The 14,598-nt window shown below is 43.4% G+C and overlaps 1 protein-coding gene across 1 annotated transcript in view; it reads left to right on the forward strand.

Moving 5' to 3' along the window:
• mrps9 (mitochondrial ribosomal protein S9) overlaps nucleotides 1-14,598 on the forward strand; it is a 140,443-nt gene that overhangs the window by 110,469 nt on the left and 15,376 nt on the right. The window contains exon 8 of the mRNA XM_070891495.1: nucleotides 5,436-5,604. Within this exon, the coding sequence (XP_070747596.1) occupies nucleotides 5,436-5,604 (169 nt within the window). The remainder of the gene's footprint in view (nucleotides 1-5,435; nucleotides 5,605-14,598) is intronic.

Raw genomic sequence — 14,598 nt, forward strand, 5'->3', positions numbered from 1 at the left:
AATCTAATTCATAAAGGTTTAATGAGGCTATTTAATTCCTTTTTCAAAGGCTTAATTTCAAAGCAATAGAACTATGTGGCAAAATGAGTTTGTGTAATGTTGAATAAAGCCTCAGTACTAGTAGTTTGCATTGACCTTTGCTAAAAGATTAACTTGAACTTTTGTTGGAATCAGACCCTGAAACAGCAATTTTGCCTCCAGCTAAAAACCAAAAATATTCAAAGCTTCAGACTCCAAATTGAACACAGGAATTGAGTTTAGACAGTTTTCTAAAAAAAATTAGCATCATTGAGCCCATCCATTATTGTCTTATCTTTCACAAGAGAACAAGAGGCACATTTTTACTTCTCTCGTAAAAATATAGTGTTAAGATAATATGTATTTTTATATAATGTAGTTACATAAGCCTCTCGGGTACTTTGTATTTGTGTGAAAATGGCAGTTGTTGATGATGACGCTAACAATTAATTGTAGTACATAATAGTTGATGTCTCAAGTGCCATAGTGAACAATTCACAACACACTATTGATTGAATGTACAAATTCTTGATGCCCACTGAGATTATTTAAATTTTCACTCATTGTTTTTGGTGTCTTTTTGTTTAATATACTCATTCCTGGGATCCAAGCATTGCTGGCAAGGCCAGAATTTATTGCCCATCCCAAACTGCCCTTGAAAAGGTGGTGCTGAGTTGCTTTCTTGAACCGCTGCAGTCCGTGCGGTGAAGGTACTCCCATCGTGCTGTTCGGGAGGAAGTTTCAGTGTTTTGACCTAGCGACGATGAAGGAACGGTGATATACTTCCATGTCAGGATGGTGGGGAACTTGGCGGGGAACTTGCAGGTGATGGTATTCCCATGTGTCTGCTGCCCATGTCCTTCTAGGTGGTAGAGGTTGTGGGTTTGGGAGGTGCTGTCAAAGAAGCCTTGGCGAGTTGCTGCAGTGCATCTTGCAGATGGTACACACTGCAGACACTGTGTGCCGGTGGTGGAGGGAGTGAATGTTTAAGGTGGTGGATAGGGTGCCAATCAAACAGGCTGCTTTGTCCTGGATGGTGTCGAACTTCTTGAGTGTTGTTGGAGTGGCACTCATCCAGGCAAGTGGGAGAGTATTCCATTACTCTTGACTTGTGCTTTGTAGATGGTGGAAAGGCTTTGGGAGTCAGGAGGTGAGCCACTTGCTGCAGAATACCCAGCCTCTGACCTGCTCTTCTCGCCACAATATTTATGTGGCTGGTCCAGTTAAGTTTCTTGTCACTAGTGACCCCCAGAATAATGGTGGGGGATTCGGCGATGGTAATGCCATTGAATGTCAAGGGGCGGTGATTAGACTCTTGCTTGTTGGAGATAGTCATTGCCTGGCACTTGTGTGGTGCGAAGGTTACTTGCCACTTACCAGCCCAAGTCTGAATGTTGTCCAGGTCTTGCTGCACGCAGGCATGGACTGCTTCATTATCTGAGGAGTTGCAAATGGAACGGAACACTACAATCATCAGCGAACATCACTTCTGACCTTTATGGAGGAAAGGTCATTGACGAAGCAGCTGAAGATGATTTGGCCTAGGACACTGCCCTGAGGAACTCGTGCAACAATATCCTGGGGCTCTGATGACTGACCTCCAATAACCACAATCATCTTCCTTTGTGCTTGGTATGACTCCAGCCAGTCTAACTTCTGCTTCAATGCCTTAATGGGTAAATGCATCACACAATTTGGTATTGAGCTATAAAGAACAGGAACATCTTGTCTGTACTGAGTTAGTTGCTCTCATCCAGTACAGCTCTTTGGGTGCCACAATTGCCCTCAGAACGACCGGAAGCCAGAACTTTTGTTCCTATGCACTATTATCCATCATCATCATCATGGGCAGTCTCTCGAATCGAGGATGACTTGCTTCCACGTCAAAAAATTCACAGGTGTTTCAATGAAGGACCTAAAATTCCAGGTCCCGAATTAAATCTTGAAGGGTGGAAGATGCCTGTGCATGGATTTTTAAAAAAAATGTGTGGTGGCCATTGCACACCAGCCACGACACGGGCTTGACAGAGCTAGATCTTGGTCCAGTGGCAAGGATTAACCAAGATGACTGGAGACCATGCTGCACGGACCTAGTGCGCACACATATCACACTGTGGGCTGGCCCATGCTGCTCCTGGGCTCTCGCCTCTTCTGGGCCCTGAACCCACACCTCTCCTGAGCCCCGATCACATCCCTCTACAATCTCCCGCCACTGATTACATGCATGGTTGAATAGCTGACTGACACTTGCTCTTCAGATTAATGCATAAAGAATTTGCATTCTGGTAAGGTACTAGATGGTTACTGTCACACATGGAATTGTAACTCAACAACAGATGGTGGCTTTGTGGTGGGGAGAGAGGAAATGAGAAGATTAGTGAGAGGGTGGAGGGCTGAAAATAGGTTCAGCCTTAGCTGGAACTGAACTATTAATGGAAAATCACCAGGATAAGATTTAGGACTGCAAATGAAATACTCCTGCTCAACTTACCTAATGACTTCATTAAATACTTCATAGAAATGCATCTCCTCTAGCTAGGAGTCTTGATCTGGTATATTTATAACAACTTGCATTTATATAGTGCCCTAAACATAGAAAATAACCGAAGAGCTTCACAGAGAGAAAAAAAACTCATGGCAAGCAGCAGTAGAAGAGTTTGGAAAGTTGTCCAAAAGTGTAGAGAACCATTTATTTTCATTATTTGGATTTTTTTTAAAACAGGGAAAGAAGTAATAAAGTGGAGGGGTTTTGGGACAAAGTTCCAAAGTGCAGGGCCGAGATGCCTAAAATCTCTTGACACCCAATGTAAAATGGAGAGAGATGGAATACATAGGAGACCGGAATCAGAGGACCAGGAATAGTAGAAGACATAAATCTGCAGGAAGTTGGAAGAGGCAAGAGTATGAAAATATTTGTACACAAGGACTGGAGTTTAAAATTCAGTATGTTGAAAGACAAGTAGCCAATGTATGGAGCTGATGGGTGAACAGGGCAGGATGTGGGAGCAGAATTTTGTTCAAATTGGAATTTGTGGAGGGTGGAGCTCGAGAAGTCAGCAAGGAGGACATTGGGGAAGCCGGATCTGGAGGTAACAAAAGCATAGATAATGAATTCATCACAGGCAGTCCCTCGAAATCGAGAAAGACTTGCTTCCACTCTAAAAGTGACTTCTTAGGTGAGTGAACAGTCCAATACGGGAATTACAGTCTCTGTCACAGGTGGAACAGACAGTCGTTGAAGGAAAGGGTGGGTGGGGAGTCTGGTTTGCCGCACGCTCCTTCCGCTGCCTGCGCTTGCTTTCTGTATGCTCTCGGCAACGAGTCTCGAGGTGCTCAACACCCTCCCGGATGCTCTTCCTCCACTTAGGGCAGTCTTTGGCCAGGGACTCCCAATGTTGATGGGGATGTTGCACTTTATCAAGGAGGTTGAAGCTCGAGTCCGGGTCAAACAGAACACGAGGCTGCATGCAATTTGGTTCAGCCTGAGTAAGCTGTATGACAGGACAGAGTTGATGTGGAAACTCTAGACTTTTTGGTGGATTATTTGTTTAGACTGTTTACAATTTCTTATCATAGGTGGGCAATGTTTTTAAAAATGTTTATGGGGAGAAAAACCCTAAATTTGAAGTGCAGCCTTCTCGTACGAAGGCCTGCACTCTCAAAGTTATATTATTGGCTCATCTCTACACAAAAGGCATTGTGATATGTTTATACGATCCTCATTTAGAGAATGCTATACTCTATCACTTAAAATAAAATAGGAACTAGAGTATAAATAAATCACACTTTAGAAAAATGTTCATTTAGTTGAATTCCTGTTTTCATCTATTTTAATTGGCTGACATGCAATTTGATTTATCCTAACTAAAAAGTGTATGTGTTAAACCAGTTTAAATATAAACGGAATTGATTTGAATTCAAGTTCATTCAGCAAATGTTGCATTTACTTTCTGCCTAATCTAAACTCTGACCTCAATAAATGGCTTGTATAAATCCAACTGAAATTTAATTGTGTAAAGACTCTTCTCGTTTCTGACCCCTTTCAATTTTTATTCTGGGACAAACCAAATGTAAAATCTGAAGACAGCTTATTATAAAATAACAACAACTTGCATTTATATGATGCCTTTACAGTAGTATGGAAGTGTTTAATATTTGTTTATACTTGATCGGAATGTTTACCAACAGTTTTTGCTTACTATAAGATATATGTACACTAGATAATCAAACAGCTGAAAAATGCTACATAAATAGACCTTTGTGCTGTAATTAGGTTAATTCCATTTTTACACTTGCCTAACAAGGAGGCTAATGAAGAATTAAGCACAGTCTTTTTCTCATCCTTTGCTGTCACTTCTCCAACCATTGAAGGCATTGCTTGTAGATTGTTGGTCTGGAGGGACTGGCTGTTTTTTTAAATAATTAAATGTTTACTGCTGTGCGGTTGATTGTGTTTTGCATGCGTCTGTGTTCCTTGTTTCTTATGAATAATTATAGTCACAGAATTTGCCAATATCTTTAATTACGGATCAATGACTGAATAATAGAGTTTGAATTTTATTTGTTATAAAGAGCTACCTGTCTGAAATATGTGAATTATCATTTTGGCTTCTAGTTATTAATTTTGCAAGTTCTAGTTTTAAATGTATATAACTATTGCTTGATGGCAACACAAGAAAAGAAGGACTGGTACTTTTTTGGCAAACTATGTCTCCACTCGATTTATCTAGGTATGATATCCCTAGATTTATCTGCAGGCTAAAATATCCTTTCCACCAGCTTGAGGAACATGTATAACACAGAAGGTTACCTTTTTAGAGATTTTTTTTCTTAGTTCATGTAATGAAAACATTTTAAAAGCAGTAAAGTTTTACTTTAACACAGTGGTTCATAGACTTTTTAAATGTTGTGCACAACCAGTGAGAATTCCAACTTAATTAATATCCTTATAATTGTTGAAGTCCAAAGATGTGCTGACATCCCTCCCAGATGAATTGTAGATACATAATAGCCGATGCCAAACCACCAATCTCTATCCACATCCCACACAATTTCTATCCATCAGCTGTGATTTGAGAGTCTCAATTCTCTATGGAAGGAGATGGTTTTCAACTAGTATGCAGCTTCTATTCCAGTCATGGTGTGTAATCAAAGCCTGTTTAGTGAGTACTTCATTATTGTCTTGCCAGAAAATTGGTTCTACTAAATATTAATGCAAATTGTTCAAACTATTCTCCCAACCCAAGTCTGATCTATTCACAACCCAGTCCCAAATTTGGAACTGCTAGGACTAATGTATGACATATTAAGTGTAGGACTGTGCAGAAGATAATGTGTTTAATTGTCAATTGTCCTGTTTAATAAATAGCTGACTTCTATTAAAGTAACATTAGTCTTTCCTTTTATGCTTTAAACAGTACGTTCACTTTCTTCAGTTACTGGAGCGTATGCTGACCTTACCATACTGCAGTATTAAGGAAGAATATGTGTTGAAATTTCGCAGAAAGATGGAGGATCAGTCCAAGAAACAAATAATTGAACCTTTACAGTTTGATGAGAATGGAGTAGCTTTCAGTAAAGGGGAAGGTAAAAAAAAAATCTGCCGCAGACGTGGAGTCAAGGCATTCATTTCTGTTTATTCAGCAAAGGTTCCTTTTCACTAGTGGTGCTCACACCCTAGCTTTCCGAAGCCTCATTGATATGCCATTGCTCTGTTGCATGGTTAGTCCCTCCATCTGTTTGATTTTTGTACACAGTTCACATGTTCAAGATCCGTTCCATTGGCCGTTAATAGAGAAAGCTAGCTTTGGAGGAAATATATTGCAAATTCTTTGTTCTTCAAATCCTTTTGTGATATTTAGGAGTTTTCTTCAGGATTAGTTTAACAAAAATGCAGAATTATGTAACTGTAAATGCCATTCTGGTGTTCTCAGTTACTGGCATCTTACCAAAAAAAATACATCTCGGTAGAACTATGCAATATGCTTCATGTTCTTCAGCTAAGCAGAAGCCAACTTTGAAATGTGTGTTACTTATAATATTACATACTTTGGGGATGTGAATTTTACTGAAGTTAAGTTAACAGACGGCAACTAATGGAAGAAAGATTGTGCGAGAAAGGAATTTGGCTGACTTCCATCTGTTTATATGACATGCCTCATCTCGTACATAGAGTTTACCATGTTATATATCCCAGTTATACATATGGTTCACAGATTCTGGACTCCTCAGTAATGTAAATTAAACCAGACTGCTTGAAATCTCTCAACTTTGCAATGTGATGAAAACTAAATAAATGATGTGCATTTATTGGTTTCAGGTCATAGCTGCATTACTAGAAGGCATGCACATCAGCTTGAGTTGACTGACTGCTGCTGTGTATAACATGTACAGTATAAACACCACGGCAGATTTTGTCCTTGCAGTGCACAGAATACCAAACTTGGTATGCATTGTAGTGGCAGTTATAAACCACAAAGGTGGACACGTTCAAGCTCCCAATGCTCGCGGTAGTGTCTTTTATTTTATGAAACCAAGTATGAGCCCCTGAGGAGAGTCATAGAAGTGAACTCCTAAAGATTTGCTCAATCTTATCCCTGTAGACAATTTAGATCACAGTTTTGTACAGTTCTGTGTTCTACATAACATGGTAATTTTGAAGAGTGCTGTAGTTCCTAAATGTTATGGCTTCTTTTTCTAGTTCCAGCAGCTACATAAGGCTTAACCCAGGGCATCTCTGTTGCACTGGCATTATGTCCTGTATTGGCACATTCAGACAGCATTAAGTTTTCATTCCTTCAGCTTTTCCAGATGACTTTTGGATGAGAAGTTAAACTGAAGCCCTAATCCACCTGCTTAGTTGGATGTAAAAGACCAAATGGAACTATTTGAAGATGAGCAGGAAGTTCTCCCAGTTTTCAGGGCAACCAATGCCACCAAAAACAGATTAACCAGTTATTTATCTTATTTACTGTTTGTCAGACCTTCCTGTGCACAAATTGACTGTCATGTTTGCCTGCATAACAGTGACTAAACTTCAAAAGTAATTCATGGACATATACTTTGGAGACTCTAGTTCATAGCAATATAGGGAGTAACGTAGGAACAGGAGTAAGCCAATCAGCCCCTCAAGCCTATTCCACCATTCAATTAGATCATGACTGATCTGTATTCATTTGAGACCAGAAGACTTGGTAATCTTTACTGACCCCTGTAGGAATCTCTGGGTCAGAAATATCCTTTTCCTCCTTTGAGAATAATTTGATCATCGGGACATTGGATGTATCTGTACTAAGAAAGAACTTGCATTTTTATAGTACTGTCTCATAAGAATATAAGAAATAGGAGCAGGAGTAGGCCATACGGCCCCTGATCTGATCATGGACTTGGGTCCACTTCCCTGCCTGCTCCCCATAACCCCTTATTCCCTTATCGGTTAAGAAACTGTCTATCTCTATCTTAAATCTCTGAGGCAGTGAATTCCACAGATTTGTAGCCCTCTGAGAGAAGAAATTCCTCCTCATCTCAGTTTTAAATGGGCGGCCTCTAGTTCTAGTCTCCCCTATCAGTGGAAACATCCTCTCCACCTTATCAAGCCTCCTCGATATGTTTCGATAAGATCACCTCTCATCTGAATTCCAATGAGTAGAGGCCCAACTTTCTCAACCTTTCCTCATAAGTTAACCTCCTCATCTCCCGAATCAGCCTAGTGAACCTTCTCTGAACTGCCTCCAAAGCAAGTATATCCTTAAATATGGAGACCAAAACTACATGCAGTATTCCAGGTGTGGCCTCACCAATACCTTGTATAGCTGTAGCAAGACTTCCCTGCTTTTATACTCCATCCCCTTTGCAATAAAGGCCAAGATTCCATTGGCCTTCCTGATCACTTGCTGTACCTGCATACTACCCTTTTTGTGTTTCATGCACAAGTACCCCCAGGTCCCGCTGTGCTGCAGCACTTAGCAATCTTTCTCCATTTAAATAATAACTTGCTCTTTGAGCCGTAAATTGTTTCTTTCTTCCACAAAAACAATGGATTGACTCCTATTTTGACATCCATAAGAAGACTGCATGTTTCCAATCCATATTGGACTTGTAGACTTGAACAATTTTAAGGATTTCAGATTTTTAATGGTGCTACAGAGCTGTCACAGTAAATATGAGAGACTGGCTGATAGCTATGGCTCCCAAAGACATGTATAGAAATAAGATATTCCCATCAATAATATCTCCGATTCAGCATCCATCTCCCATAACATCACACACTGGGTGTCAAGATCAAGTGGAGCCTTCAGGTTGACCAGCCTTGGAGGTTGGGGAGATAACTGGACCCAAGTAGAGATGGGGGTAATTTAAGGGGACAGTGAAGAGGCTGGTGAGTCTAGAACTAGGAGGCATTATCTCAGGGATAAGGGTTGGTCATTTAAGACTGAGATGAGGAGGATTTCTTCACTGAGGGTATCTTTGGAATTTTCTACCCCAAAGTGCTGTAGACACTCAGTCGTTGAATACATTCAAGGCTGAGATAGATAGATTTTTGGACACCAGAGGAATTAAGGGATATGGGAATAGGGCAGGAAAGTGGAGTTGAGATCGAAGATCAGCCATGATCTTATTAAATGGCGGAGCAGGCTCGAGGGTTGTATGGCCTACTCCTGCTCCTAATTCTTATGTTCTTGTGTTCTTATGTTAAAGGGAGAGGTAAGAGGTGGGGGGGGGGGGTGGAGTGGTAAGGAAAGAGGTAAGAAAGCAGGGGGGAAGGGTAGAGGTAAGAGAGCAGGGGGAAGGGGAGTGGTAAGAGCGGGAGGAGTGGGGAGAGGTAGGGGAGGAAGCAGATAGATGGAGAGGAGAGAAAGGAAGAGGGGGATAGTGAGAAAAGGGAGAGGATGGGGAAAGAGGAAGTGAACAGGAAACAGTTAAGGGGAGGGAAGAGAGAGGAAAGGGGAGAGGGAATGGAAAGCAGGAGAAGAAGAGGAGCAAAGTGGGAGAGGAAGGAGAGAGAGGGATGAGGAAGGGGAGTTAAGCAAGAAGTGGACTGGAAAGCAGGGAGAGGAAGGGGAGGCATAAGAGAATGAGAAAGGGGGAGGAAAGTAGGAGAGGAACTGGAGAGCGGGATCACAAAAAGAATATGGAAGAGGAGAAGAAAGAGGCGATGGGGAGAGAAAAAAGTGGTAGGGCTGGAAAGAAGGTAGGAGAGGGATAGCGGAAGGGGAAAGAGAGATCAAGGGGAGGAGAGAAAGGGAACAGAAATGAGAGAGAGGTACGAGAGGAAGGAGAAGAATGGGTAGAGGAGGGATGAAACGCAGGAAGGGTCGGAAACAGGAGAGGGAGGTGAGAGAAGAAAAAGGGAGGAAGGAATGGGAGGGGAAGATGAAAAAGAGGAAGCGGATGGAAGAGAGGGAGAGGAAAGACAGGAATGGGAAAAAGAGAGAGAGGAATGGCTAGAGGGGGGAGGAAACAGTGACATAGATCATTCGGCCCTTCGAGCCTGCACCACCATTCAATAACATCATGGTTGATCATTCCCTTAGTACCCCTTTCCTGCTTTCTCTCCATACCCCTTGATCCCCTTAGTTGTAAGGGCCATATCTAACTCCCTCTTCAATATATCCAATGAACTGGCATCAACAACTCTCTGCGGCAGGGAATTCCACAGGTTAACAACTCTGAGTGAAGACGTTTCTCCTCATCTCAGTCCTGAATGGCCTACCCCTTATCCTAAGACTGTGTCCCCTGGTTCTGGACTTCCCCAACATCGGGAAGATTCTACCCGCATCTAACCTGTCCCGTCCCGTCAGAATCTTATATGTTTCTATGAGATCTCCTCTCATCCTTCTAAACTCCAATGTATAAAGGCCCAGTTGATCCAGTCCCTCCTCATATATCAGTCCTGCCATCCCGGGAATCAGTCTGGTGAACCTTCGCTGCATTCCTTCAATAGCAAGAACGACCTTCCTCAGATTGGGAGACCAAAACTGAACACAATATTCCAGGTGATGCCTCACCAAGGCCCTGTACAACTGCAGTAAGACCTCCCTGCTCCTATACACAAATCCCCTAGCTATGAAGGCCATCATACCATTTGCCTTCTTCACCGCCTGCTGTATCTGTATGCCAGCTTTCAATGACTGATGAACCATGATACCCAGGTCTCGTTGCACCTCCCCTTTTCCTAATCTGCCAACATTCAGATAATATTCTGTCCGCGTTTTTGCCTCCAAAGTGGATAACCACGCATTTATCCACATTATACTGCATCTGCCATGCATTTGCCCACTCACCCAACCTGTCCAAGTCACCCTGCAACCTCCTCGCATCCCCCTCACAGCTCACACTGCCACCCAGTTTAGTGTCATCTGCAAACTTGGAGATATTACACTCAATTCCTTCATCCAAATCATTGATGTATATTGTAAAGAGCTAGGGTCCCAGCATTGAACCCTGCAGCATTCCACTAGTCACTGCCTGCCATTCTGAAAAGGACCCGTTTATCCCGACTCTCTGCTTCCTGTCTGCCAACCAGTTCTCTATCCATGTCAGTATATTACCCCCAATACCATGTGCTTTGATTTTGCACACCAATCTCTTGTGTGGGAACTTGCCAAAAGCATTTTGAAAGTCCAAATACACCACATCCACTGATTCTCCCTTGTCCACTCTACTAGTTACATCCTCAAAAAATTCCAGAGGATTTGTCAAGCATGATTTTCCCCTTCATAAATCCATGCTGACTTGGATTAACCCTGTCACTGCTTTCCAAATGCGCTGCTATTTCACCCTTAATAATTGGTTCCAACATTTTCCCCACTACTGATGTCAGGCTAACCGGTCTATAATTACCTGCTTTCTCTCACTCCCTTTTTAAAAAATGGTGTTACATTAACTACCCTCCAGTCCATAGGAATTGAGCCAGAGTCCATAGACTGTTGGAAAATGATCACCAATGCATCCACTATTTCAAGGGCCACTTCCTTAAGTACCCTTGAATGCAGACTATCAGACCCCGGGGATTTATCAGCCTTCAATCCCATCAATTTCCCTAACACCACTTCCTGACTAATAAGGAGGGAGGAGAATGGAAGGGGAGCAGTAAGAGAGGAAGGGTAAGCAAAAGGGAGAAGAGAAAAGGGGAGAGAAAGGAATTGAAGAAGTGGTGAGGGAAGTGAGAGGCATGGGGAGAAGGAGAGAAAAGAAAGGAGGAAGAGAGGCGTGGGAGAAGAATGAGCGAGACAATGAGATGAGTGGAAGGGAGAGAAGAGAGAGAGTAAGTGGGCACAGCGCAGTCGGTTCTGTTGTGGGGGGACTCGGTGGGCACAGCGCAGCCTGTGGAGGAGCAGAGAATGACAGACTGCAACTTCAGCAATTCCGCATTAGGCTGCACCAAATCCTGAAGTTGTAGCCAGTTTCAAAGGTGAAATGATAGCGAACACTGCCAGTTTGCTGTCATTAAGACAGCAAATATTGGCCAATTTTTAAATTTCTCTTTATGCTGTTGTTCTGTAGTATAAAATGATAAACAAATCATCTTTTCTAAATTTAGCGTGTCATTAATCTATATTAGCAATTGCTATATCTCAAATAATTTGAAACACCATGGCTGGGGTGGGGCAATTTTAACTCCCAAGAACAGGTGGGTTGGGAGGAGCTGAAGGGGTTAAAAAAAAAATTCAAATTTTTAGAGCGGGAGCACAATCCGGCTCCAACACTCACTCCAGGTTTAACTGAGGCACGTTTGGATGCCGGCGAAAAACCTACTCGCCGAAGTCCAGGATTTCCTAATTGAATGCAGACAGGTACTTATTGCCACATTAACGTCATAAGGAAATATTAATTGGGTATTTTAAATTGTTTTTAAACTTGGTTCCAAATTTTACTTCATCTGCACGGGTTTCCTGGCGGGAAACTGACCAGGGAAACAGGGGCAGGTTTGATGTATGATTATCCCTGACCAGGAATAATGGGCCATAATTTGCTGTTAGACCATTAGACTTGCTCTTGCACATTGAAGGCTGGATTTTCGTGGGGTTTGTTTAGTACATGGGCGAAGCGCAAAAACGACTGTTTTTGGTGCTAAATGAGGCACACAACAGTTTGCGCCCGGGCGGAACTTTCGGTAGTGGTTTTGCGGAGGCGCTAAAACTTAGCGCCCGCTCGATGTTTTCACCGTTTGGATGACACCAATCGTGTGCAACGCTGCGCTCGTGCCCCAGACGGAGCTTTTGAGCATATCGCCCGATTTACCATCCATCCGGGAACCCGCCAGCAAAAAGCAGTCGGACCCAGTGCTATGGGCGCCATTTTAATAACTGAGCAGAACTTCAGTCCATAAATGGATTGGGAGAAGGGGGCTGCGTTTTACATAGTGAAGTTTTATGCAAGTTTATAGTTCGTTTTAAGGACATTTTAAAAGATGGGGGGGCGGGGGGGGAGTACTATGTCAGCTATTATTCCTGGCTACTATATTTATACGGCATCGAGCTACAAGAAGCCTTATTGATGAGCATTTTGAACGTAATCGAATGCTGCAATATATAGCGTGCTGCAAGAGGAGCCGGAAGCATGAAGGCAAGTGCCACAGTCACATTCATCTCGATATATTTGGGAGCAGGCCTTACCCCCAACGAGTTTACAGGGAACAGCGCTCATACGTGCAGCTCTCTTTTCCACAGTATGTTAGAAGGCTGCGCTTCTTAAAAGAAGTGCTGACAAAGATATGCCAACTCATAAAGGCAGACCTACAGCCTACCAGCGGCAACAGGGCTGCACTGCCCGTCGAGGTGAAGGTGACTGCGGCACATACCGTCTATGCTTCCAGCTCCTCTTGCAGCACGCTACACATTGCAGCATTCGCCAGGTGACTACTGCACTGTACGCGCGTAGGATGGACTTCTTAAACTTCCCAATGACCAAGGAGACCCAGAATGAGAGGGCTGTGGGTTTTGGACGATTTGCTGGCTTCCCCAAGGTTCAAGGTGTCTTTGACTTTACACACATCGCCCTGCAAGCACCTTTACTCACTCCAGAGGTTTACCAAAAGGATTTCCACTCCATGAACGTACAGATCGTTTACCAAAAGGATTTCCACTCCATGAACGTACAGATCGTCTGCGACCATACTCAGTGCATCATGGCAGTCAATGCCCAATATCCAGGGAGCATCCATGATTCATCTTGCATGGGAGCACTGTCTCCGGCCTGTTCGAGCGTCAACCACAAGGCCAGTGTTGGATGCTGGGGGACAAAGGTTACGGCCTCACCACCTGGTTCATGAGCCCCCTCAAATAGAAGCCGAGCATCACTATAATGAGAGCCATGCAGCCACACGCAACATTGTCGAAAAGACAATTGGAGTGCTCAAGCAGCGCTTCTGATGCCTGGACCATGCTGGTGGAGGCAGCCTGCAATACCCCCCTCAGCAGGTGCTTCATACTACACAACTTAGCCATCATGAAGGGACAGGATTTGCCAATGGGGATTGCAGGAGCAGCTCAGGAGAGAGGGCAGGAGGAGGAAGAGGAGCATGGCGAGGAACCCATGCTACCACCACCACCACAGGGAATGCCTTGTGGAACCTTTGCTGCTGCAAAGCCTTACGTCAGCAGTTCATAATTCATCATAGAAACATAGAAAATAGGTGCAGGAGTAGGCCATTCGGCCCTTCGAGCCTGCTCCACTATTCAGTAAGATCATGGCTGATCATTCACTTTAGTACCCCTTTCCTGCTTTCTCTCCATACCCCTTGATCCCTTTAGCCATAAGGGCCATATCTAACTCCCTCTTGAATATACCTAACGAACTGGCATCAACAACTCTCTGTGGTAGAAAATTCCACAGGTTCACAATTCTGAGTGAAGCAGTTTCTCCTCATCTCGATCTTAAATGGCTTACTCCTTATCCTTTGACTGTGACCCCTGGTTCTGGACTTCCCTAACATTGGGAACATTCTTCCTGCATCTAACCTGTCCAATCCCGTCAGAATTTTATATGTTTCTATGAGATCCCCTCTGATTCTTCAAAACTTCAGTGAATACAGGCCCAGTCGATCCAGTCTCTCCTCATGTCAGTCCTGCCATCCTGGGAATCAGTCTGGTGAACCTTCGCTGCACTCCCTCAATAGCAAGAACGTCCTTCCTCAGATTAGGAAACCAAAACTGAATACAATATTCCAGGTGAGGCCTCACCAAGGCCCTGTACAACTGCAGTAAGACCTCCCTGCTCCTATACTCAAATCTCTGAGCTATGAAGGCCAACATGCCATTTGCCGCCTTCACCGCCTGCTGTAGCTGCATACCAACTTTCAATGACTGATGTACCATGCCATCCAAGTCTCGTTGCACTTCCCCTTTTCCTAATCTGCCATTCAGATAATATTCTGCCTTCATGTTTTTGCCACCAAAGTGGGTAACCTCACATTTATCCACATTATACTGCATCTGCCATGCATTTGCCCACTCACTTAACCTGTCCAAGTCACCCTGCAGCCTCTTTGCATCCTCCTCACAGCTTTGCTTGAAGAATGAACGACACGTTTGACCATTGCCTGGCCACTCTATCCCACCATGTTGACTATTCCCACTC

This window comes from Pristiophorus japonicus, chromosome 10 (assembly GCF_044704955.1).
Source record: "Pristiophorus japonicus isolate sPriJap1 chromosome 10, sPriJap1.hap1, whole genome shotgun sequence".
In the NCBI taxonomy this organism is placed as follows: Eukaryota; Metazoa; Chordata; class Chondrichthyes; family Pristiophoridae; genus Pristiophorus; species Pristiophorus japonicus.